Below are 25,090 nucleotides of genomic sequence, written 5' to 3' on the forward strand. Positions count from 1 at the left end.
GCCTGGTTCATAGAGCCTGGTTCATTTTCTATGTGAGACTGGTTCACGGAGCCTGGTTCATTTTCTATGTGAGCCTGGTTCATTTTCTATGTGAGCCTGGTTCATGGAGCCTGGTTCATTTTCTATGTGAGACTGGTTCACGGAGCCTGGTTCATTTTCGATGTGAGCCTGGTTCATTTTCTATGTGAGACTGGTTCATAGAGCCTGGTTCATTTTCTATGTGAGACTGGTTCATGGAGCTTGGTTCATAGAGCCTGGTTCATTTTCGATGTGAGCCTGGTTCATTTTCTATGTGAGACTGGTTCATAGAGCCTGGTTCATTTTCGATGTGAGCCTGGTTCACGGAGCCTGGTTCATAGAGCCTGGTTCATTTTCTATGTGAGCCTGGTTCATTTTCTATGTGAGCCTGGTTCATGGAGCTTGGTTCATTTTCTATGTGAGCCTGGTTCATTTTCTGTGTGAGACCGGTTCATGGAGCCTGGTTCATTTTCTATGTGAGACTGGTTCACGGAGCCTGGTTCATTTTCGATGTGAGCCTGGTTCATTTTCTATGTGAGACTGGTTCATAGAGCCTGGTTCATTTTCGATGTGAGCCTGGTTCACGGAGCCTGGTTCATAGAGCCTGGTTCATTTTCTATGTGAGCCTGGTTCATTTTCTATGTGAGACTGGTTCATGGAGCCTGGTTCATTTTCTATGTGAGCCTGGTTCATGGAGCTTGGTTCATTTTCCATGTGAGCCTGGCTCATTTTCTATGTGAGCCTGGTTCATGGAGCCTGGTTCATTTTCCATGTGAGCCTGGTTCATAGAGCCTGGTTCATTTTCTATGTGAGACTGGTTCATGGAGCCTGGTTCATTTTCGGTGTGAGCCTGGTTCATTTTCTATATGAGCCTGGTTCATGGAGCCTGGTTCATTTTCTATGTGAGACTGGTTCATGGAGCCTGGTTCATTTTCGATGTGAGCCTGGTTCATTTTCTATGTGAGACTGGTTCATGGAGCTTGGTTCATTTTCTATGTGAGCCTGGTTCATGGAGCCTGGTTCATTTTCTATGTGAGCCTGGTTCATATTTTATGTGAGCCTGGTTCATGGATCCTGGGTTCATTTTCTATGTGAGCCTGGTTCATTTTCTATGTGAGCCTGGTTCCTGGAGCCTGGTTCATTTTCTATGTGAGCCTTATTCATGGAGCCTGGTTCATTTTCTATGTGAGCCTGGTTCATGGAGCCTGGGTTCATTTTTTATATGAGCCTGGTTCATGGAGCCTGGTTCATTTTCTGTGTGAGCCTGGTTCATTTTCTATGTGAGACTGGTTCACAGAGCCAGGTTCATTTTCTATGTGAGACTGGTTCACAGAGCCAGGTTCATTTTCTATGTGAGCCTGGTTCATGGAGCCTGGTTCATTTTCTATGTGAGACTGGTTCATGGAGCCTGGTTCATTTTCTATGTGAGACTGGTTCATGGAGCCTGGTTCATTTTCTATGTGAGCCTGGTTCATGTAGCCTGGTTCATTTTCTATATGAGCCTGGTTCATGGAGCCTGGTTCATTTTCTATGTGAGCCTGGTTCATGGAGCCTGGTTCATTTTCGATGTGAGCCTGGTTCATTTTCTGTATGAGCCTGGTTCATAGAGCCTGGTTAATTTTCTATGTGAGACTGGTTCACGGAGCCTGGTTCATTTTCTATGTGAGCCTGGTTCATTTTCTGTGTGAGACCGGTTCATGGAGCCTGGTTCATTTTCTATGTGAGACTGGTTCACGGAGCCTGGTTCATTTTCGATGTGAGCCTGGTTCATTTTCTATGTGAGACTGGTTCATAGAGCCTGGTTCATTTTCGATGTGAGCCTGGTTCACGGAGCCTGGTTCATAGAGCCTGGTTCATTTTCTATGTGAGCCTGGTTCATGGAGCCTGGTTCATTTTCTATGTGAGACTGGTTCATTTTCTATGTGAGCCTGGTTCATGGAGCCTGGTTCATTTTCTATGTGAGACTGGTTCATGGAGCTTGATTCATTTTCTATGTGAGCCTGGTTCATGGAGCCTGGTTCATTTTCCATGTGAGCCTGGTTCATAGAGCCTGGTTCATTTTCTATGTGAGACTGGTTCATGGAGCCTGGTTAATTTTCGGTGTGAGCCTGGTTCATTTTCTATATGAGCCTGGTTCATGGAGCCTGGTTCATTTTCTATGTGAGCCTGGTTCATGGAGCCTGGTTCATTTTCCATGTGAGCCTGGTTCATAGAGCCTGGTTCATTTTCTATGTGAGACTGGTTCACGGAGCCTGGTTCATAGAGCCTGGTTCATTTTCTATGTGAGCCTGGTTCATTTTCTATGTGAGACTGGTTCATGGAGCCTGGTTCATTTTCTATGTGAGCCTGGCTCATTTTCTATGTGAGCCTGGTTCATGGAGCCTGGTTCATTTTCCATGTGAGCCTGGTTCATAGAGCCTGGTTCATTTTCTATGTGAGACTGGTTCATGGAGCCTGGTTAATTTTCGGTGTGAGCCTGGTTCATTTTCTATATGAGCCTGGTTCATGGAGCCTGGTTCATTTTCTATGTGAGACTGGTTCATGGAGCCTGGTTCATTTTCTATGTGAGACTGGTTCATGGAGCCTGGTTCATTTTCTATGTGAGACTGGTTCATGGAGCTTGGTTCATTTTCTATGTGAGCCTGGTTCATGGAGCCTGGTTCATTTTCTATGTGAGCCTGGTTCATGGAGCTTGGTTCATTTTCTATGTGAGCCTGGTTCATATTTTATGTGAGCTTGGTTCATGGATCCTGGGTTCATTTTCTATGTGAGCCTGGTTCCTGGAGCCTGGTTCATTTTCTATGTGAGCCTTATTCATGGAGCCTGGTTCATTTTCTATGTGAGCCTGGTTCATGGAGCCTGGGTTCATTTTCTATATGAGCCTGGTTCACAGAGCCAGGTTCATTTTCTATGTGAGACCGGTTCACAGAGCCAGGTTCATTTTCTATGTGAGACTGGTTCACGGAGCCAGGTTCATTTTCTATGTGAGACTGGTTCACGGAGCCAGGTTCATTTTCTATGTGAGCCTGGTTCATGGAGCCTGGTTCATTTTCTATATGAGCCTGGTTCATGGAGCCTGGTTCATTTTCTATGTGAGCCTGGTTCATGGAGCCTGGTTCATTTTCTATATGAGCCTGGTTCATGGAGCCTGGTTCATTTTCTATGTGAGCCTGGTTCATGGAGCCTGGTTCATTTTCTATGTGAGCCTGGTTCATGGAGCCTGGTTCATTTTCCATGTGAGACTGGTTCATGGAGCCTGGTTCATTTTCTATGTGAGCCTGGTTCAGGAGCCTGGTTAATTTTCTATATGAGCCTGGTTCATGGAGCCTGGGTTCATTTTCTATGTGAGACTGGTTCATGGAGCCTGGTTCATTTTCCATGTGAGCCTGGTTCATTTTCTATGTGAGACCGGTTCATGGAGCCTGGTTCATTTTCCATGTGAGCCTGGTTCATGGAGCTTGGTTCATTTTCTATGTGAGCTTGGTTCATATTTTATGTGAGCTTGGTTCATGGATCCTGGGTTCATTTTCTATGTGAGCCTGGTTCATTTTCTATGTGAGCCTGGTTCCTGGAGCCTGGTTCATTTTCTATGTGAGCCTTATTCATGGAGCCTGGTTCATTTTCTATGTGAGCCTGGTTCATGGAGCCTGGGTTCATTTTTTATATGAGCCTGGTTCATGGAGCCTGGTTCATTTTCTGTGTGAGCCTGGTTCATTTTCTATGTGAGACTGGTTCACAGAGCCAGGTTCATTTTCTATGTGAGACTGGTTCACAGAGCCAGGTTCATTTTCTATGTGAGCCTGGTTCATGGAGCCTGGTTCATTTTCTATGTGAGACTGGTTCATGGAGCCTGGTTCATTTTCTATGTGAGACTGGTTCATGGAGCCTGGTTCATTTTCTATGTGAGCCTGGTTCATGTAGCCTGGTTCATTTTCTATATGAGCCTGGTTCATGGAGCCTGGTTCATTTTCTATGTGAGCCTGGTTCATGGAGCCTGGTTCATTTTCGATGTGAGCCTGGTTCATTTTCTGTATGAGCCTGGTTCATAGAGCCTGGTTCATTTTCTATGTGAGACTGGTTCACGGAGCCTGGTTCATTTTCTATGTGAGCCTGGTTCATTTTCTGTGTGAGACCGGTTCATAGAGCCTGGTTCATTTTCTATGTGAGCCTGGTTCAGGAGCCTGGTTAATTTTCTATATGAGCCTGGTTCATGGAGCCTGGGTTCATTTTCTATGTGAGCCTGGTTCATGGAGCCTGGTTCATTTTCTATGTGAGCCTGGTTCATGGAGCCTGGTTCATTTTCTATGTGAGCCTGGTTCATGGAGCCTGGTTCATTTTCTATGTGAGCCTGGTTCATAGAGCCTGGTTCATTTTCTATGTGAGACTGGTTCACGGAGCCTGGTTCATTTTCTATGTGAGCCTGGTTCATTTTCTATGTGAGACTGGTTCATAGAGCCTGGTTCATTTTCTATGTGAGACTGGTTCATAGAGCCTGGTTCATTTTCTATGTGAGCCTGGTTCATGGAGCTTGGTTCATTTTCTATGTGAGCCTGGTTCATGGAGCCTGGTTCATTTTCTATGTGAACCTGGTTCATTTTCTATGTGAGACCGGTTCATAGAGCCTGGTTCATTTTCTATGTGAGCCTGGTTCATTTTCTATGTGAGCCTGGTTCATGGAGCTTGGTTCATTTTCCATGTGAGCCTGGTTCATTTTCTATGTGAGACCGGTTCATAGAGCCTGGTTCATTTTCTATGTGAGCCTGGTTCATTTTCTATGTGAGCCTGGTTCATTTTCTATGTGAGACTGGTTCACGGAGCCTGGTTCATTTTCTATGTGAGACTGGTTCATGGAGCCTGGTTCATTTTCTATGTGAGACTGGTTCATGGAGCCTGGTTCATTTTCTATGTGAGACCGGTTCATAGAGCCTGGTTCATTTTCTATGTGAGCCTGGTTCATGGAGCCTGGTTCATTTTCTATATGAGCCTGGTTCATGGAGCCTGGGTTCATTTTCTATGTGAGCCTGGTTCATGGAGCCTGGTTCATTTTCTATGTGAGCCTGGTTCACGGAGCCTGGTTCATAGAGCCTGGTTCATTTTCTATGTGAGCCTGGTTCATTTTCTATGTGAGACTGGTTCATGGAGCCTGGTTCATTTTCTATGTGAACCTGGTTCATGGAGCTTGGTTCATTTTCTATGTGAGCCTGGCTCATTTTCTATGTGAGCCTGGTTCATGGAGCCTGGTTCATTTTCCATGTGAGCCTGGTTCATAGAGCCTGGTTCATTTTCTATGTGAGACTGGTTCATGGAGCCTGGTTAATTTTCGGTGTGAGCCTGGTTCATTTTCTATATGAGCCTGGTTCATGGAGCCTGGTTCATTTTCTATGTGAGACTGGTTCATGGAGCCTGGTTCATTTTCCATGTGAGCCTGGTTCATTTTCTATGTGAGACCGGTTCATGGAGCCTGGTTCATTTTCCATGTGAGCCTGGTTCATGGAGCTTGGTTCATTTTCTATGTGAGCTTGGTTCATATTTTATGTGAGCTTGGTTCATGGATCCTGGGTTCATTTTCTATGTGAGCCTGGTTCATTTTCTATGTGAGCCTGGTTCATTTTCTATGTGAGCCTGGTTCATTTTCTATGTGAGCCTTATTCATGGAGCCTGGTTCATTTTCTATGTGAGCCTGGTTCATGGAGCCTGGGTTCATTTTTTATATGAGCCTGGTTCATGGAGCCTGGTTCATTTTCTGTGTGAGCCTGGTTCATTTTCTATGTGAGACTGGTTCACAGAGCCAGGTTCATTTTCTATGTGAGACTGGTTCACAGAGCCAGGTTCATTTTCTATGTGAGCCTGGTTCATGGAGCTTGGTTCATTTTCTATGTGAGCCTGGTTCATGTAGCCTGGTTCATTTTCTATATGAGCCTGGTTCATGGAGCCTGGTTCATTTTCTATGTGAGCCTGGTTCATGGAGCCTGGTTCATTTTCGATGTGAGCCTGGTTCATTTTCTGTATGAGCCTGGTTCATAGAGCCTGGTTCATTTTCTTTGTGAGACTGGTTCACGGAGCCTGGTTCATTTTCTATGTGAGCCTGGTTCATTTTCTGTGTGAGACCGGTTCATGGAGCCTGGTTCATTTTCTATGTGAGACTGGTTCACGGAGCCTGGTTCATTTTCGATGTGAGCCTGGTTCATTTTCTATGTGAGACTGGTTCATAGAGCCTGGTTCATTTTCGATGTGAGCCTGGTTCACGGAGCCTGGTTCATAGAGCCTGGTTCATTTTCTATGTGAGCCTGGTTCATGGAGCCTGGTTCATTTTCTATGTGAGACTGGTTCACGGAGCCTGGTTCATAGAGCCTGGTTCATTTTCTATGTGAGACTGGTTCATGGAGCCTGGTTCATTTTCTATGTGAGACTGGTTCACGGAGCCTGGTTCATTTTCGATGTGAGCCTGGTTCATTTTCTATGTGAGACTGGTTCATAGAGCCTGGTTCATTTTCGATGTGAGCCTGGTTCACGGAGCCTGGTTCATAGAGCCTGGTTCATTTTCTATGTGAGCCTGGTTCATGGAGCCTGGTTCATTTTCTATGTGAGACTGGTTCATGGAGCTTGGTTCATTTTCTATGTGAGCCTGGTTCATGGAGCCTGGTTCATTTTCTATGTGAGCCTGGTTCATGGAGCTTGGTTCATTTTCTATGTGAGCCTGGCTCATTTTCTATGTGAGCCTGGTTCATGGAGCCTGGTTCATTTTCCATGTGAGCCTGGTTCATGGAGCCTGGTTCATTTTCTATGTGAGACTGGTTCATGGAGCCTGGTTCATTTTCGGTGTGAGCCTGGTTCATTTTCTATATGAGCCTGGTTCATGGAGCCTGGTTCATTTTCTATGTGAGACTGGTTCATGGAGCCTGGTTCATTTTCTATGTGAGACCGGTTCATGGAGCCTGGTTCATTTTCCATGTGAGCCTGGTTCATTTTCTATGTGAGACCGGTTCATGGAGCTTGGTTCATTTTCTATGTGAGCCTGGTTCATGGAGCCTGGTTCATTTTCTATGTGAGCCTGGTTCATGGAGCTTGGTTCATTTTCTATGTGAGCCTGGTTCATATTTTATGTGAGCTTGGTTCATGGATCCTGGGTTCATTTTCTATGTGAGCCTGGTTCCTGGAGCCTGGTTCATTTTCTATGTGAGCCTTATTCATGGAGCCTGGTTCATTTTCTATGTGAGCCTGGTTCATGGAGCCTGGGTTCATTTTCTATATGAGCCTGGTTCATGGAGCCTGGTTCATTTTCTATGTGAGACTGGTTCACAGAGCCAGGTTCATTTTCTATGTGAGACTGGTTCACGGAGCCAGGTTCATTTTCTATGTGAGACTGGTTCACGGAGCCAGGTTCATTTTCTATGTGAGCCTGGTTCATGGAGCCTGGTTCATTTTCTATATGAGCCTGGTTCATGGAGCCTGGTTCATTTTCTATGTGAGCCTGGTTCATGGAGCCTGGTTCATTTTCTATATGAGCCTGGTTCATGGAGCCTGGTTCATTTTCTATGTGAGCCTGGTTCATGGAGCCTGGTTCATTTTCTATGTGAGCCTGGTTCATGGAGCCTGGTTCATTTTCTATGTGAGACCGGTTCATGGAGCCTGGTTCATTTTCCATGTGAGACCGGTTCATGGAGCCTGGGTTCATTTTCTATATGAGCCTGGTTCATGGAGCCTGGTTCATTTTCTATGTGAGCCTGGTTCATGGAGCCTGGTTCATGTTTTATGTGAGCCTTGTTCATGGAGCCTGGGTTCATTTTCTATGTGAGCCTGGTTCATTTTCTATGTGAGCCTGATTCATTTTCTATGTGAGCCTGGTTCATTTTCTATGTGAGACTGGTTCACAGAGCCAGGTTCATTTTCTATGTGAGACTGGTTCACAGAGCCAGGTTCATTTTCTATGTGAGCCTGGTTCATGGAGCCTGGTTCATTTTCTATATGAGCCTGGTTCATGGAGCCTGGTTCATTTTCTATGTGAGCCTGGTTCATGGAGCCTGGTTCATTTTCTATGTGAGACCGGTTCATGGAGCCTGGTTCATTTTCCATGTGAGACCGGTTCATGGAGCCTGGGTTCATTTTATATATGAGCCTGGTTCATGGAGCCTGGTTCATTTTCTATGTGAGCCTGGTTCATGGAGCCTGGTTCATTTTCTATGTGAGCCTGGTTCATGGAGCCTGGTTCATTTTCTATGTGAGACCGGTTCATGGAGCCTGGTTCATTTTCCATGTGAGACCGGTTCATGGAGCCTGGGTTCATTTTCTATATGAGCCTGGTTCATGGAGCCTGGTTCATTTTCTATGTGAGCCTGGTTCATGGAGCCTGGTTCATTTTCTATATGAGCCTGGTTCATGGAGCCTGGTTCATTTTCTATGTGAGCCTGGTTCATGGAGCCTGGTTCATGTTTTATGTGAGCCTTGTTCATGGAGCCTGGGTTCATTTTCTATGTGAGCCTGGTTCATTTTCTATGTGAGCCTGGCTCATTTTCTATGTGAGCCTGGTTCATGGAGCCTGTTTCATTTTCTTTGTGAGCCTGGTTCATATTTCATATGAGCCTGGTTCATGGATCCTGGGTTCATTTTCTATGTGAGCCTGATTCATTTTCTATGTGAGCCTGGTTCATTTTCTATGTGAGACTGGTTCACAGAGCCAGGTTCATTTTCTATGTCACTCTTTGGCATTGAGGCCGTTCTTTGAGAATAGCCCGAGAGATGTTGTTCCTTGAGAATAGCCAGAGAGATGTTGAGTTTCACAAGCATATGATAAACAGCTAATACTCTGAACGTCCGTAAAACCATTTAGAACACTAAGACCGCTCCGAGCCTTTAGCCCTTGTAGACTCGATAGACCCCATGAAACACTATACACCCCTAAAACCCTTCAAAAACCGAAGACCTAGTGGACTCCCTTTGACCAGATAGTTTGCATTACACTCTTTCGTACCTTTGGATCCTCTTCGCCAATTTATAACCCCGAAGACCCTTTGACTCCTTTCTTCCCATGAGACCTTTTGACCTTTCAAACCTTTTTAGACATCTTAAGACCCTTTAGACCCCTTCAGACAATTCCGACCCTTTAGAGTTTAGACCTTAAATTATACCCTTTGGACCCCTTAGACCTTATGAGAAACTTTCGTCCATTTAGACCAATTTATACCTTTTCAGACCTTCGATCTTCGACCTTCAGACCATTTGACATTTCCAAATTTTTCGACCTTTGACCTTTACACATTTACAAATAGACCGTTTAGACCTTTCATTTGCAATCAACGACCTTTAATTCAGTACATCCTTCAATTTATTTGCCGCACAAAACACTGCACACTAAAACAAGTCCAAGCGAGGTCCTGCAATCTCTGATTGTTCTTTTTCTTGTTTATTTTGTTTTATCTGTCCTCGTTGCCTTTTTGGGGATTTGTATTGTTTGGACATTCTGCAATCTTGTTTTTCTTTTTGATCAAACCCTCCGTTTCTCCCATTCCATGCAGTCATAAAGGCAGAAGGTTATCTTCCAACACTGTTTGGATGTTTCGATCAAACGTATCTTGGCTTTTGTGTTGATCATTGTAGTTCACTCTATTGTGTAATTGTGTAATTGTAAATAACAGCTCTCGTCTCTTCGGTTGAGTTTTTCACGCACAGGTCAAGTCGGTGACATCGAATGTAGAAACTAAACATGGATAAACATTCTTTTTCCTCTCCACCTTTATTCACACCAGGTATCAAGCTACCGACGAGGGATCCCTCGTCCACTTCCATCGATGAGAAACACCGAAACGAAACGGATGCCGATGGCTCTGCGAACGGAGATAGCTGCACGGACTCCAATCACAACGGGAAGAATAAGAAAGATAAGGAGCAAGCTGCTTTCCAAAAGGCATTCGAAAACTTCCTTCATAACGAAGTGTTTGTGCCCAGGTGTGTTGGAAAATACTCGCTCCAAACGACAATCTCTTTCTTGAATGTTTCCGATATTTTCGATCCAAAAGAAGCCGGTCGGTATTTTGAACTGGTCTTCATGAGTTCGTCCTGGTTTCCTGATTCTCGTGCTTCAAATATTCTGCCGGTAGATTTTATTTCAGTAATTTTAGCATCTTAGCTGTGAAGATGTGAACGGAGTGATGGGTGTTGCGGGTTGTTTTTTTTTCGGATTGGATCATCCTTTTTATGCATTTTACAAACCTCTTCCTCGTGAGTGTAAATTATTTCCTCGAACACTGAAGGTGGACAGAAGTTATGCGTTCCCCCTGTCTGTTGGGTCGCCAAAATAGGTGACCCTTATTGTCAGTAATTCTGTCTGTTTGTTTGGATGTTTGTTTGGATGTCTGTTCGTTTGTCATCAGCATAATTGGTAGTAAACGTGGGTGGATTTTTGACCAAACTCGGGTGGTAGGTACATCTTATGACCGAGTGCTTTGGAAATTGTGATGGTTGCTAGGGACGCTTTGGTTCCCTAGCAACAACCGAAAAACTTTCAAAATCGGTACCGTTCATGCGAAATCAATTCTGAAAGCCATTATCCCACGTAGGGTTATGAAATTTGGCGCGAATGATCTACAGGTGATGCTCTATCAAATATATTCCCGTTTCTGTGATATATGGAATACTTTACCCGCAGCGCCCTCTACAATTAGGGTATGCGCGAAAATTGGCGAAAATTGAAGGTCCCCTAGCGACCAGGTGCATCGATACGAATGAAACTTTGCAGGTTCATGGTACTCAATGAGTACTACAACTTTGCCTCAGGACATATTGACCGATTTCGCTTAGGTCAGGGGTCAAAGGTCAATTAGTGCAAAAATCGATAATATGCGAGAGCTGGAGGTGCCTTCCTGCCAAATGCTACTCCTCCTAGGGTTATGGTCGGATGGTCATGAAAATTCACACTAATCGTCTGGAATACATTGTGCACAAACAATCGATCCGGATTTTCGATTTAGATCTTTGTTCACCCACAGCACCCCCTCGAACTTTGGGGATTTCCGATTTCAAACCGCATTTTCGGTACTTTTCATTCAAATGGATACCGAGTAGTTATCAGTAGATGGAACTGGATGAGATTTGATATGCATCATCTTAAGGTGATTCCCGATCCGCTATATGACATCCATTTTGCTCTATATCCTATAGTTTCCATACTTGGCGACCCATCGCCGCCTACCGGCTTGTCTGTCTGTCTGTCTGTCAGGATATGTCAAAAAGCTATGGACGGATTCAGACCAAACTTGGTGGACAGGTTGGGTGTGTGACGAGGACGAGTTGATTCGATTTTGGTGAAGATCCAGATCCAGACACGAGAATTTTTCACGTGATTCTTTACAATTGAGAGATGGAGCCAAAATCGAATATGTAACGGGATATCTCAAAAAGTTGCAGACGGATTCTGACAAAACTTGGTGAATAAGTTGGGTTGGTGACAATAACAAGCCAAATACATTTTGGTTAACGTCCAGATCCATATCCAGCATATCAGTATGACACAAAACGTAAACTGTTCAGCCTGGCGGAGGTATGCGCCCTCCCGAGTGCCGTTCTAGTTCCTGTATGAGTTATATGGGTGGTGAAACTCCAGTAAATGTGAAAAAGCATAATCAGTTAACCAAATTACAAAGGGTAGTTTACAACAGTGCACTTGACCCTCATGATGTTTCAGGCTTCCTGGGTTATTATAACTACACTCAAACAACCCCAAATAAGATCAAATCAGAAACTAGTGTTCATCATCCCCACCCCTCCCCCCACCCAAGTCCCCACATCATCAATGGCCTGTTTGTGTGTGCTAGTTCGATGATGCAATAGCTACAATGAGAGGATTTGAAGTCAAAATAATTTTATTTCAACCACCCTAAGACCTGTGCCTGAATGCTGCCAGAACACACCGTGAGCAACGCTTCTCGCTCCGAAAGAACAAGCTTTAAATGAAATTCTGATGCAAAAACCCTGCAGTATGATGCAAAAACAGCTGGGAAACAAGAACATCACCCGGTCGAGCGCATACCTCCGCCATGTTGAAACAGTTTACCTTTTTTATCGCACCGATAGGCCAGATCAGGATCCGGCTCCGAACCCAAATCTAACCGGCTTGTTGTTCTCACCTACCCTACTCCTCCACCAAGTTTTGGCATAACACGTTCATAACTGTTTGATATCTCGTGCTATGCATAATTTTTGGCCTGATCTCTGATTTGTGAAAAAATCACTTTAAAATTCTACTGTCTGGATCCAGATCTTCACCAAAATCGAATGAATTTGCGCTTGTCACACACCCAACCTGTCCTCCAAGTGTTGTTCGATTCTATGTATAACCTTTTGAGATATCCTGCGCACAGACAGACAGACAGGGGTGAAAACATAATCTCATTCCACCTTTGGTGGCGGAGATAATTAGGCATGAACTGCGGAAAATGGATCCCGTAAGGCTTTCTGGATGAGGATCACCATGATGTCAATGGGGAAGCAGCGAATTTGTCTCAATTGTGATTGAGTGAGCTTCTTGCTTAGTGAGGTGTTTCGAAACCTCACTTGCTATTCACCGAAAAAGCAATTGCACAATCGAGCTATTCGTCTTAACTGTGACATGGTTTCTCATTCTGACAAATCTCATACTGGTTCTGTAACAGACTCTTGAACACAGACATCATCCCTGCTAGCAGACAACTATCAGCCTGACAACACTCGCAAGCTGACTTGTGATGCAAGATAACATCTGAAAAGATTCACAGCGTGGAATAGAGGGGCTTGGAAAAAAAATAATTGATACAGGTGTCAATCCTCATGAAAGAGTGTAACAATCCATCCATCCATTGGGACCATACTCTGTGCAGAGCATTGGTGCTGCCTAAGCAGTCTCCTGGGCTATTGGGCACAATCCTGGACGGGTCGCCACTCCGACACAGGATACCAGCAAGCTGCCACTCATTTTGCCGACCTCAGAAGGATGACAGGCAGAGTCAACCCCACCTGGTATTAATTGAACAGCCAATCAGGATTTGAACTCAGGACCCTTGGATCCCAAGCCCACCACTCGAGCCATTAAGCCAACACCAGGCGTGGTGTAATAATAGAGGGCACAAGGTCAATGGTCTGAAATTGGACTGAAATAGAAACAAAAGGATGGGAACACAGGGACGCATCATGGCATGAAGAGTGGAGTGAAGGAGAGTTGCAAGTGAAAGGATGACAGGGGGACAGAGTCTTAGAGGTAGAACGAGGAGAGACCAGGTGTGTTGGTGGTGGGCAGCAGATTTGAATGCCTTGAATGAGGAATACAAGAAAACCCTCAGTACAGCAAGATGGTTTCACATTTGAAATTAAAGAGGGGTGAATGAACGGAGGTGGCATTTAAGCCTCGGCTTAGGGACAGTAACAAGGTAAAGGTTTCAGATTAAATTTGTGCGGCCCTGGAGAAGCAAACGTCGGGTGGAAAGGTCGTCGTGGGAGGGACAAGACCAGACTGGAGCCAGTGAAAGGCTGTAAAACACCGTCCTCGGTGTGGTGAGCAACGAGCGGTCTCCGAGACTTCGTCGAACAAGCGTTTAATAATTTCGACTTCTTCACTTCATCGAAAGCCTCGTAAACCCATGATAAGAGAAGGATGACAGAGTGAAGACTCTGAAATAAGAGTACACAGAGTAGATCAACAAACCTTGACTTTTGAAGTGCCGATGCCATCAAGTCCAGCAGCAACTGGAGGAGTTCAGAGTGACTCGGAATTCCTCCAGGTTTGGAGGACGGAATCTGAAACTCTGATGGGAGTGATCGTAGGTAGTGGGGAGGAAGGCCTACAGTGTGAAGACACTCAAACGAAGCTTTAGAGTGGAGCAACAGATGAGATGCATGTTACAGAGATGGACTTGAACAGCTGGATGTCATCAGGTTTTTGTTCGCAATCTTTTATTTATTATTTATTTTTTACGGTCATGGAAATTGCCTTTGTCGAATGCTACGCCGAATGTGGTGCGCGACTATTCAACTCGATCCACACGAATCGTTGTGTGGACAATAAGGGAAATAAATACAAGTCTGGAGACGGCGATGGTTCACGAGCGATGTACACGGTTCGCCTTTTTAATTTTTTTGACCTTCGAGGGGACGCCACGGGTAAACTCGCGGGAATCGGGGAAAAAGGTAAATGATGAAAGTTGTTGCACTCGAAGAGCACTACTTGCATACCAACTTTCATTAAAAAAAAAAAACAGTTGAAAACCCTTGGAGCTCGATATCCAATTTATTGATTTTTTCTTTGACATTTTCTAAGTTCGTGACCTTGTGACCTTGACCTTGGGACGAAAATAAAAAAATTGAGCTCCGTTGGGGCTATGCAGGTGCCATTGGGCTAACCAAATACCGAAACCCCTGCCAGATTCGACAAACCCCCTCGGAGAAGATGCAACTTGAAGTTGGCTACCCCCTAAAAACACATGTTTTTTGGGCGTGGCTCCGCACATAATGGGCGCAACTCGCCCATTCTCCGGAAAACACAACTAGATCATGATACAAACCTCGCACCCTAATTTTATCAAGATCGAATCAAAACCCACGGAGCTATGCTCAGGACAGACAGACAGACAGACACACACACAACGAATATAGTGGTCACTTACTGACTCTGCTGGCCCCTTTCAGAACAATATTCCGAAACGGAACTCTGCATTTTTATGCTTTTACCCTTTCTGTGTGTTTGTGTGCAGGATATCTCAAAAAAAGTTGCTGACGGATCCGGATGAAATTTTGTGGACAGGTTGGGTGTGTGACGAGGACGAAGTGATTCAATTTTGGTGAAGATCCGGATCCGACTACTGGAATTTTTTCAGTGATTCTTCACCATTGAGAGATAGGACCAAAACCGATGTATAGCACGATATCTCAAAAAGTTTTGGACGGATTCGGATGAAACTTGGTGTCGCAAGGACAAACTGATTCGATTTTGGTGAAGATCCGAATCGGGATCTGGATACGAGAATTATTTAATTTTAAAAGACATTCTTCACCCATTGAGAGATCGGGACAAAAACGACATAGTACTGTATCGCATGACATTTCAAAAAATGTATTGGGCCCGATATGTTCACGTGGGTCAGGCGTAACGTGGCGGAGATATGCGCTCCACCGAGTACCCACCTAGTCTGTGTGGCATTTCACAACACGTTTGGTCGAGCAGGAAACACAATGGGGACCCTTTGCTGTCATCGTTTGTAAACCCTCATGAAAGCCTCCATTGCGTATGACTGAACGCTTGAATGGCTCGAAGACGTTTCTGTGAAAGTAGTTTTTGTTGAATTGTGTTCACGGTCGATGCCGGTACGTTTTGTGTGTGTGTGCGTCGCAGGCCTTCTCGTCGGCGACGTTCGGCATTGGACGTCACTTACAGTGCGAAACCCCAAGGCAAGGCGAGAGCCGCTTGGAACGCACGTCGGTCCAAGACGGACGGCGTGCCGACCTTCCGAGACGAGGAGGAAGGTAACGGTGCTGCGAAAAAAAATGAATTCCACGAGAAGACGGTGGAGAAGGACAACCGCTTGAACATCTCGTATCTGCACCACTTCGCTCTCTACCGCATCGATGTGCACGCTTGCAACCACGAAGTGACGGAGTGCAGCACCGCCAATTATATCTTTGCCCGTACCATGCCTGAGTGTAAGTTACTGCGGGTGTGGGATGCATTGAAATTTCCTGGTGTATCACTCAGTTTTTCTTTTCGGACTTGCTCATCATTGGTGTCACGCAGCATCGTACAAGAGCACACTCATATTTTTCCTCTACTGAGCTTTCACTTTTTTTCAATAATGTTCAACAAACCTCGTTTACAGACTTGTCTGCGTGCTTGAATGTTGAAATATTTTACAGTATTATGTCAAGTTATTATATATATTATGTCAAGTTATCAATGTGAAAAAGTCTGCATTCTTGAGGCCTTCCCCTTGTCTGACATTGCACAGCATATTGTTACATTTGTGGCTGTGGAGGGGGTGGGGGGGGGGGGTTGGCTAGATGGAGACGTTCAATACCGTCCATGTTCTCATTTAGTTTAAGGACATCTTATCATGTATTAAGTGATCGTTTCAGGTTAGGATCACTGTAATTGGTGCCTTATATCGGTGGTCTTCGGAGAGCCGCAAGGTGCTGACACGTCGGACAGTTCGGCAAAGCACGTCGGACGAGTCTGCAGTCCTCTCTCTACTTCACAGACTGGTCCGTTATCTCATTGACTCCTTATTTCACCAATTCCTGGAATTCTTTCTTCAAAAGGCTGCTCTCTCTCTCCTCCACCAATTCATCCTGTCATGCGTCCAATTGTCCTACTAATCATCCCGACCCTGACACACTGGGGTATGAGGTGAGACAATCCTGAAAAAAGCAGTTTGCATTCGGTAACTTGAAGTATCCCTGCATGATGAAGTCTCAGGGTGTATCCAGTTCTTCAACAAATTAGAACACAACATCAAGCTCACCTCTGTGCTCAAACATCTCAAGTCTCTCACCATGCTCCAAAGCCCCAGTGGCTGTGTTGTCAAGGTTGTGTCCAGTGCACATTTTTCTTCTGTGTCTTCATTCAGAATTTGAAAACATGGAAACTGATGCCATCTTGGCCAAAGCAGGTTTAAGGTTGGATATAACTTTCTCAACTTTCTTTGGTGAGGTCATCACAGAATCCAGTAGACAGTGGATACGTCGGGGGGTAAGATGGGGCACAGAACTGAATGGGTTGGGAAAATAATATTTGGAGGTAAAGACAGCTTAGACATTCTGCCTTATCTCAGGGAGAGTCTTCAGTCATGCCATTCGAGGTGAGGAACGGATTGGAGAGGAAGCACATACACCAGAGACAGACTTGATAAGGTGCCACCATGACTTGGAGGAAGGAGGCTGGTTGGAGAGTTCGGCCTTGAGATTTGTAAGATGATGTTTCTTGCCTCAGGATGGGCACACACTTGTTATGAGCCTTACAGAATGAATGAAAGCTACCCTCAGTCGGTTTAGCTTTCGAAGCCGACAAAGCAAGCTGCTTGATTGCAACCACCTCCCCACAGGATTCGGTGTACCGGAGTCGACAGGATGGATATGAAAGCCACAAACAGGATGAGATAAACCAGTGCATAAAAGTATTCCCTGGTGGAATAAATATCAGGTGCTCTGGAGGTGGTGCTCCAATCCTGTTGTGAGAGGGTAGATTGAAGCTCTCACCGGTTGGCCTGTGCACACAGCTATATCCTGCATCATCGAGGTTGCTCTCTTACAATAGTCAGATAGATGTGGTCCTTGACAAGAAAGTGATCAGAAAAGCCAAGAGGGGCAGAAGAGGAACAATTGGATGGAAAGTTGGTCATCACTGGGTGACCCATACTAGAGGAAGGACGTATTCCAGAGGTATAACTCCGGGTTGGGAATTTTACAGATTTTCTCAAACTGACAGTCGCCGGAAGCCTTTGCTGCAATGTCCTGGTTAGTTGTTGCCCAGCCAACACCCAGCCAGCCGGCGTGGTGACGGTTTGAAATTACCGCAGATGAGAAACGTAGAGTTAACATGAGTGATTACGAGTTGATCTACTGTGTGTTCGAAGAAATATCGGTGGATTGAGAGTCATCATCATTGGGTGGACAGTCAAGCACACAGATAAATATGAAGTGGTTGTGGAGAGGTCTAGGCAGCTGAATGTATTCCAGATGGCTCGGATGGGTTTGTCCGGACAAGGGACAATGAGCAATGGAGTCCTCAACATAAAAAGCAACTCCACCTCCAGGATGGAGGAGGGGTCTGTCAAAGGGGGGAACAGAGAATAGCCAGGGAGAGACAAAGGGATCGGAGACATTCTTTTCAAGAAATGTTTCTCTTAAACCTAAAATGTCTGGAAACTGTTGCAGCGGCAGCGGCAGCAACCTGAATGGAGAGATAGAAGATATTAGAACAGAGACCTTGACTATTGGTTGGACCACGCTAGTGGGACTGAGGGAGCTGGTTGTTGCCACGTCCCATAACACAGGTATAATGACTGACATTATTTATTTCCAAATGTTTGTGAAGGTAGAGGCACTCAGAATTTGTTCTTAATTTTTTTGTTGTTGTTGTTATTGTTTACATAGTCGAGGCTCGTGGAAGAGCTACAATTAGTACACTGAACGGATTAGGACACAACGGAACAAAAGGAACAGTTGAGAGAGTGGGGAAACACCAACAGCAGAGTTAAAGATCGGCCAATATAAAGGCATGCGTGGATAAATAATGGGTGTGAGGAGGAATTGGGGGCAGGAGAGGATGCATAGGGTGGACAATATGGATACAGAAGGAAACTCTCAGGAGGAAAAGCTGGAAATTTTGAAGGAGGAGGGATTGGGGTGGGGTGGGGTGGGGGTGCAGTTAGTGAGGGTAGAAAAGATCAGGATTGGGGACAATCTGAGATGGAGGTGAACAACTGTCTTTAAGACCTGGAGGGAAGAATGAGATTGAAGAGAATGTGGAAGTTGGTTCCACAGGTTGTGAGAAAAGACAAACAAATTAGAGGAGGTGAGCAGTGATCGTAGAGTTAGGTAGTTTCACCAGAAGGGGGTTGATGGTTGACCGTGCGTGCCTTGCAGGAACCTGGGGGGGGGGGGGACAAAGCATGGAAAGAGCAGAGGGTGTAAGACCAGAAAGGAGAGTTGGCAGAGTGATAGACCCATAGACTCAGCTTCATCATGGGAGATTCCAATAATCTTTAAGGCCTTGATTTCCACGGCGTCAAGGTGTGCAAGGTGTGAGGCAGGGGAGCCAGCCCAGAGGGGAGAGCAGGACTCCATCAAGCTACGGACGAAGGCCTTCTCGTGAAACCAAGGATTCTTGTTCTTCCTCTTATTTTTCCTTTCTTCATTATTTTTCTTTAAATTCATCATGGACGATGGACGTAATTCAAATTATTGGATGAAATTGGTGTTGTTTGTTGAATTGAAATTTATTTTGGGTGATTTTGAGTGCAAATGCCCTCTGCTGGTGAGGACGGGAACTTGTAATTTGTTCATGGTGCCGGCGATAGTTCACTTACTCTTCCCGAAAGAGACCGTGTGATCTTTAGTATCCACCAACAAATTCTGGCAGACGGGACGCCAGAATGTCCATCCAATGGATGGCACACACATTAACGAATTGCCCTGCCTGTGAAACACCGAGATAACTACAATTTAGCAAACGCATCTCTCTTTTAAATTGTTGAGTTTGACCGTCGGTAACCAGTAACTTTATTGACGGTTCTGATTTGCAGTGGGAGCTGATGACATACCACGGTCATTGACTTACAAGTTACAGTTTCAAACCAAGGTGCACCTAACATGGGACGAACCACCAAATCCGAACGGCCTCATTGTTCTATATGAGGTTTTACTTCGACGGAACCAAGAGGTAACTTTGCAAACATTAAAAAAAAATAATAAAATGTTGCACCACGGGTGACCTTTTGCCACCCGTTGAGTGAGAGAGGTTACAGATGAATGTGCAAATCAGTTAGTCCATGATGATTTGTTTAGTACAACATAATATTTTGGAATATAATTGTCAGGATGTTCTTATTTGGGGTCCTGGGTTATGGTTTCGTTCTGCAGGTGGCTGGGCAGCCGCGCTGTGTCTCTCGAGAAGATTACCAGAAGTATGGAGGCTGTCACCTGGATTTGATGCATTCTGGAAATTATACAGTGCGCGTTCGTGCTCGGTCTCTTGCAGGCAATGGCACATGGTCTGACCCTGTGTCATTCTCTGTTCCTGTCAATGGTGAGTCAGGCTCCTTGACACGGAAAGCTTGTGATTTTGATTGGTGATGTGTATAAAATGCTCTGCATTCTGTGGAAGAGCCTGGTATTGGCTTAAGAGTTAAGGTGGTTGGCTTAAGATATTGTTGCGAATTCACGCCCGCCGGCGTGCGAACGGCCACGTGACTCGAATCGCGGCACGTCGCCCACCGGACGGACAATTCTGTCGTGACCCTCTCGGACTAACGCCGGGAACTAGTCACGGGTGGGCCTTTCGGCCTCACCACGATCGTGCTGATCGGCCCCCCGCGTGGGATAGGGTTGTTCGCCAAATTCGACATACCTAAGTACCCACACGGAGGGTAGACCGGGCGATCGCACCTCGCCGCAGGTCGACTTCGGACATGGGCCACTTTAAGCGACCCGTTCCGTACTATCGGGATAACCGAGCGGTGTTATCGTCAACCTCGACGGTTCCGATTAATTATCGGGCGTATTTAGCCCACTACCAACCCTTTACGCGAAGTAAGATGGAGATTCAATGAAAGAAAAGACGAAGCGAAACGGGAAAAACAGTTCAACATGAGGCACATTTATTCCGCGGCAAACGGAAAGCACACATATACAATTACAACAATTATGCACCAAAAGCAAATGTAACAAAAGGAACACAACAATTATGCACCAAAAGCAATTGCAACAAAAGAAACACAATGCAGATCTACTACCGACTATGCGAGCACACGGCAACACTTACACAGTTTTACTTTACAGATGGCGCCGACAACACATATACTCAAAAGCAAAAGAAAAGTGCAACCCTCAACTACAAGGGGGCAGACGGGCCTGTGGGCCGAGACCGCGTGGAGCCTACCCGTCTTGTGATGAGCCGCAAAATGTCGCGGCGGTGCCCCGACTCCGCGCTCCTCCGCGGGTTTTGTTGGCACTGCTTGGAATGGGGTGGGAACGGGGCCCCCTTTTCGCACTATCTCAGCGCGGGGGGAAACAGGGGGGGTTGTTGATGCTCTGGGGAAAGAGGATAGCTGGCTTGCTTGGGTCCTGCGACGAGCGACTCCACTGCGCCCTCGACCGCGTTCCCGGCTTCCCCTCTCTGCAGCTCCCCGACAGACTCTGAACCCCGACAGACCGACTCTCCTCCAGACCCGTCTTGACTGCTGCTGCCACACTTCGCCGCCGCCACACCTCTCCAACTCGCCCGAGCCCGAAACAGAAACTCATGAATTCGCCCCGCGCTCGGCGCTTTATAGTGGTGTAGGAGATCCCATATGCAAATTTCCGGATCAGGATGGGCTCGGGGGCGGAGCCACGCTCGCCCATTGGACGGAGGAAAAGTAGGCGTGAACCTCCCCTGATTCTCGAATTTGCATATATCGATTCTACTCCAACGCGCCTGGAGGCGGGGCCAAATCGCCCCGCGCTCGCTGATGGGACGGAACAGAAGTGGGCGTGTATCATTCTTGATCCGACTTCTCGGAAAGGCTGCTTTTTGCACCCGCTGCTCGGCGCGCGCCCTGTACGAGTCCAGGATCGGTGCCCACAAGCGGTGCGGGAATGGCGGCAGAAGGAGGAGAGGTGAAGGTGGTGGAGGGTTTATTGTGGCGGTGATGGCCATGGCGACGCTTGGAATGGCGGTGATGCGATGTTTACGGGAGCGAGCCGTGACGGTAAAGGTCGTGGCTGTTGGCGTTGTTGTTGTTGTTGTGAAGCGGCGTTGAGGTCGGTGGTTGTTGTGTGATGGAGGTTGAGACGTGGTTGGTTCAAAATAAAGATAGAACAGAAAAACGGCTATCTTAAAGGGTCGCAGCCCGAATGAATGACATTTATTCCCTCTAAACAACGGGTTTGGGCTAACTACACATGTACTTACAGAGATATCTCACCTACGGGACCTGAATGGTGGTTTGCGAATTTCCTCAACCACACTACTCCCTCCCCTTTTTACAGACTCGTCCCGAGTCGTCAAATTTTCGTGTGCCATCATGTGTAGTTCTCCCCTAGTACGTTTTACCTACGGATCCCTGAGTGCGACATTCATGGTATTCGTGTCCCCAAAATAAATAACCTGAGGGCTGAGTAACTAACTAAACAAACCCACTCACACGGACGACTTAAATAAAATTGCCGGCGCTAAGACAGACATGCCGGGGGCGCACTCATATGTACAGTACATCTTAACCTTAACTTACAAATTTTACACTAAACCATGGCCCAGGATCAATGGACTCTGCAAAAAGAAAGCAGTTAGCAGGGAGCCAGGCTGCTCGCATGCAGTCTCTGGCTCGAACAATGCAGGTGACAGGGAACGTGGCCGGCTGCTCACACGCAGTCCAAGGCCTTCACTTTTTAAAATGAACCCAGTGAACCACAACGGTGCATGGGCTGCACAAACGCAGTCTCCGTGCCAGCTCAAGTGACACACGCAATGAACACAATGGATGGATGAATGGATGGACGCAAACACGGTGCACGGCCGCCACTGCAGGCCCGTGTTGTAGCTGCCAACAGGGCAGTTCTTGCAGCTTGCAAACTGTTGCCTTGATCCTGGCGCACATGGAAATGAACAGGGGGGGGCAAAGCAAAAATTGAACGGGCCTGGTGAACAGGGGCAGTGGGCATGGCATGGCAAAGGTGAGCAGGCAACCACAGCCTGCAGAACAGGGCCGCTGCAGGCTAGCACAGCCGGCAGACGAACTGACCGGCACAGGCCTTGCAGAAAACAGCAGCTGCAGACGATCCAGCCGGCACAGGCCTTGCAGCAAAACAACAGCTGCCGATGAAGTGGGCCGGCCTTTGCCTTGCAGTGGAGGTTGGTGGAGGAAGTGCGGTGGTGCTGGCCACTCGGAAGGCGGGCTCGGACCTGCCTACTGTCTCGCTCCCACCTATCACCTTTGCCTGTCACTGTCCCGACCCACTCCCTTAATTTCTGAAACCCCATTTAGCCCCAACTTATTTTTTTGTTGTTTTTATTTTTACTTCCCCACTATAATTCGTCCCTAACCCCCTTTATCGTCCTTGTTCGGCTAACCTATCCTGTCACCTCGCCTACTCCCAACCCCTACGTTCCCTTCCCAGAGGGGAGCAAGGGAGAGCGAGCGTCCTGTGCCGAGGCCCAATTCAAGCCTCAGGATGGCCTCCCCAGACTTCAGCGATCTAACCCAAAGTGGGTCCAGCGGCCCACAACAAGAGCGAGGGGATGGATGGTGCGGAGGGGTACACTTCCTAATCTACCCCAACCATTTAACTGTTAAACTACCCCGGGGCTTTCAACAAGCGCCTCTCGCTTAAACTATTGGTTCTAACAACCCAGATTCCCGTCGCCTGTGTTGGTTTCCTCACAATTTCGGGCCTCGCCCCCCAATTTTCTTTCCGTGCCCTCACACGGTCTCATGGCTGGGACGCGTGGCTCCCCTTGGCAGGCACGACCCTCTGCCGATTCTCCAGCTATGGCACCCCCGGGCACTACACTGCCTCCGAGCCTACCAGCTCCCTAAACACCGGGGAGTCCCCCCCCATGGCACCCCCCTGAAACGCACACGTGGCAGGCTGGCTTCCCGGGCCCCTTTCTGAGGGTCACCCGTGCCCACAACACTGCCCACTCGGCTAATGGCGCCCCGGGCCCCGCACCAAGCGGACGCACCCGTGCCCACTCCGCTATCCCGGCCCCCCATGGGCCCTTGGCCTACCACGGCCGACTAGCCTGGTGCCCGGGGTACCCACTCAGCGATACTCACCTTTCGCAGCCACGCTCCCAGCCCGTCAACAGGGCTCCTGCACCCCTCCAAACAGGATTCGAGCCTACTTCCCCACCAACAACAAAACGACCTCCATTTTGTCAATTTGACTAATCCCCTAACTCAGTCTACACTGACCCCAGGGTCCCTTGGGCGGGAGTCACTCCTCCCCCCAATCACTCATCGCACCATGCATTCCCCATTTGCTCCATTCACACAGACCCGCTGGCCTCACTCAATCACCAAGCACATGTACTCACCTCACAACCCACAACTCTTCAACACACACACCGCTGAACTCTGCCATCCTTCTAACTACATCCCCTAACTAACTCGTGCTCCCACGTCGTCCCTTAAACTACAGCGCGTTCCTTTTAACACCACGTAGCTAAACTACGTCCCCACTACACATTCACAAGTCTGTCACTGTCTTCTAAATCATAAAAATCATTTTATTTCCCAACCTAAATCTCATCTAAATCCCTCTACCTTTCCATTCCACGGGCCCCATGAGGACTTACCCCTGCCCCATGGAGCCGGTCTAACTAAGCTAACCCTTCCCCCTAACTAGTTTCCATCCTGTGCCCAGGTAAGGGGGTCTTCCACCCCTTGCCTGGGAAATCCTGTTCACCCGAAAGTGAGGCTTGTTTTTTTTTTTGTTTTTTTTTTTTTTCCACATGCGCAGCACCAGCGTGGCAACTCGCAACCTGCGCAAAAGCGCGGCAATTCACAGCCGCGTACCTGTGGCGTGACGTCATGGCAGCTGTTCGCGTCCCTCGTCCCTCTTGGACGGTACCATCCGGCAGGGATTCACCCTCCTGCCGGATTCCAACCACACATGCAGCCATGACGTCACCCGGCGCATAAAAAAAAGCACAAGCCTCACGTCTCGAGGGGTTCCCCACTCGAACACATGTGCTCTGCCCGTGGGAGCTTAACACACCCGCCCGCGTGGAGAACCCGTCCGGTCCAAATCCGAAATCCTGCCTAAACTTTGTCCGTCCGCGGGATCGGCAAATCCACCGCGTGCGTTTCCGGACCGGGCTTCTCTCCCGCAAGCGAGCACGTGGGGGCATCGTGCGTTGCACAGCACGCACCTCGCGCTCGCTGCTGGGTGAACCCTGCGCAGTCCCTGAAACAGCTACAGCCGCTACTCGGCTTTTGTCTCTGTGTCGCCGTCCCCGTCGCCATTCAACACACGCACTCCCGCGTGTTACGACGCTAACACTCCATTCCATTACATTCACATTCACACCGGGAGACGCGGCTGCGTGCTCCCGCATGCCGACCGACATCTCCCTCACACACAGCGACCTTGCACACGCTGTCTCCCTCACACACACGGTCTCCCTTGCACTCGGCCGTTCACTCACGCACCGTGCCTCACTCGCACACGCGGGGGCACTCGCCCGCGGTGTCTCATCCACACACGGCGTGCTGGGAAGCACGCCCTTCGGCACACTCGCCACCACACCACTCACACACGGGGTCGCTTCCACACACGGGGACGCACTCACACCTTGCACCACACACACCGGGACAACCACACTGGGGATTCGTGTCCCCACAAGGGTCTCCGGGGC

The 25,090-nt window shown here is 47.4% G+C and overlaps 1 protein-coding gene across 5 annotated transcripts in view; it reads left to right on the forward strand.

The window, feature by feature from the left end:
• Positions 1 to 25,090, forward strand: part of LOC147020746 (insulin-like growth factor 1 receptor) — a 252,796-nt gene that overhangs the window by 152,703 nt on the left and 75,003 nt on the right. For all 5 annotated transcript variants that reach the window (XM_085896358.1, XM_085896356.1, XM_085896357.1 and 2 more), the window contains 4 exons: positions 9,762 to 9,960; positions 15,371 to 15,678; positions 19,275 to 19,411; positions 19,612 to 19,777. In XM_085896358.1, coding sequence (XP_085752484.1) covers positions 9,762 to 9,960; positions 15,371 to 15,678; positions 19,275 to 19,411; positions 19,612 to 19,777 — 810 coding nt within the window. The remainder of the gene's footprint in view (positions 1 to 9,761; positions 9,961 to 15,370; positions 15,679 to 19,274; positions 19,412 to 19,611; positions 19,778 to 25,090) is intronic.

Source organism: Eptatretus burgeri, chromosome 9 (genome assembly GCF_056783735.1).
Source record: "Eptatretus burgeri isolate ZD-2024b chromosome 9, Ebu_testis_v1, whole genome shotgun sequence".
Taxonomy (NCBI): Eukaryota; Metazoa; Chordata; class Myxini; order Myxiniformes; family Myxinidae; genus Eptatretus; species Eptatretus burgeri.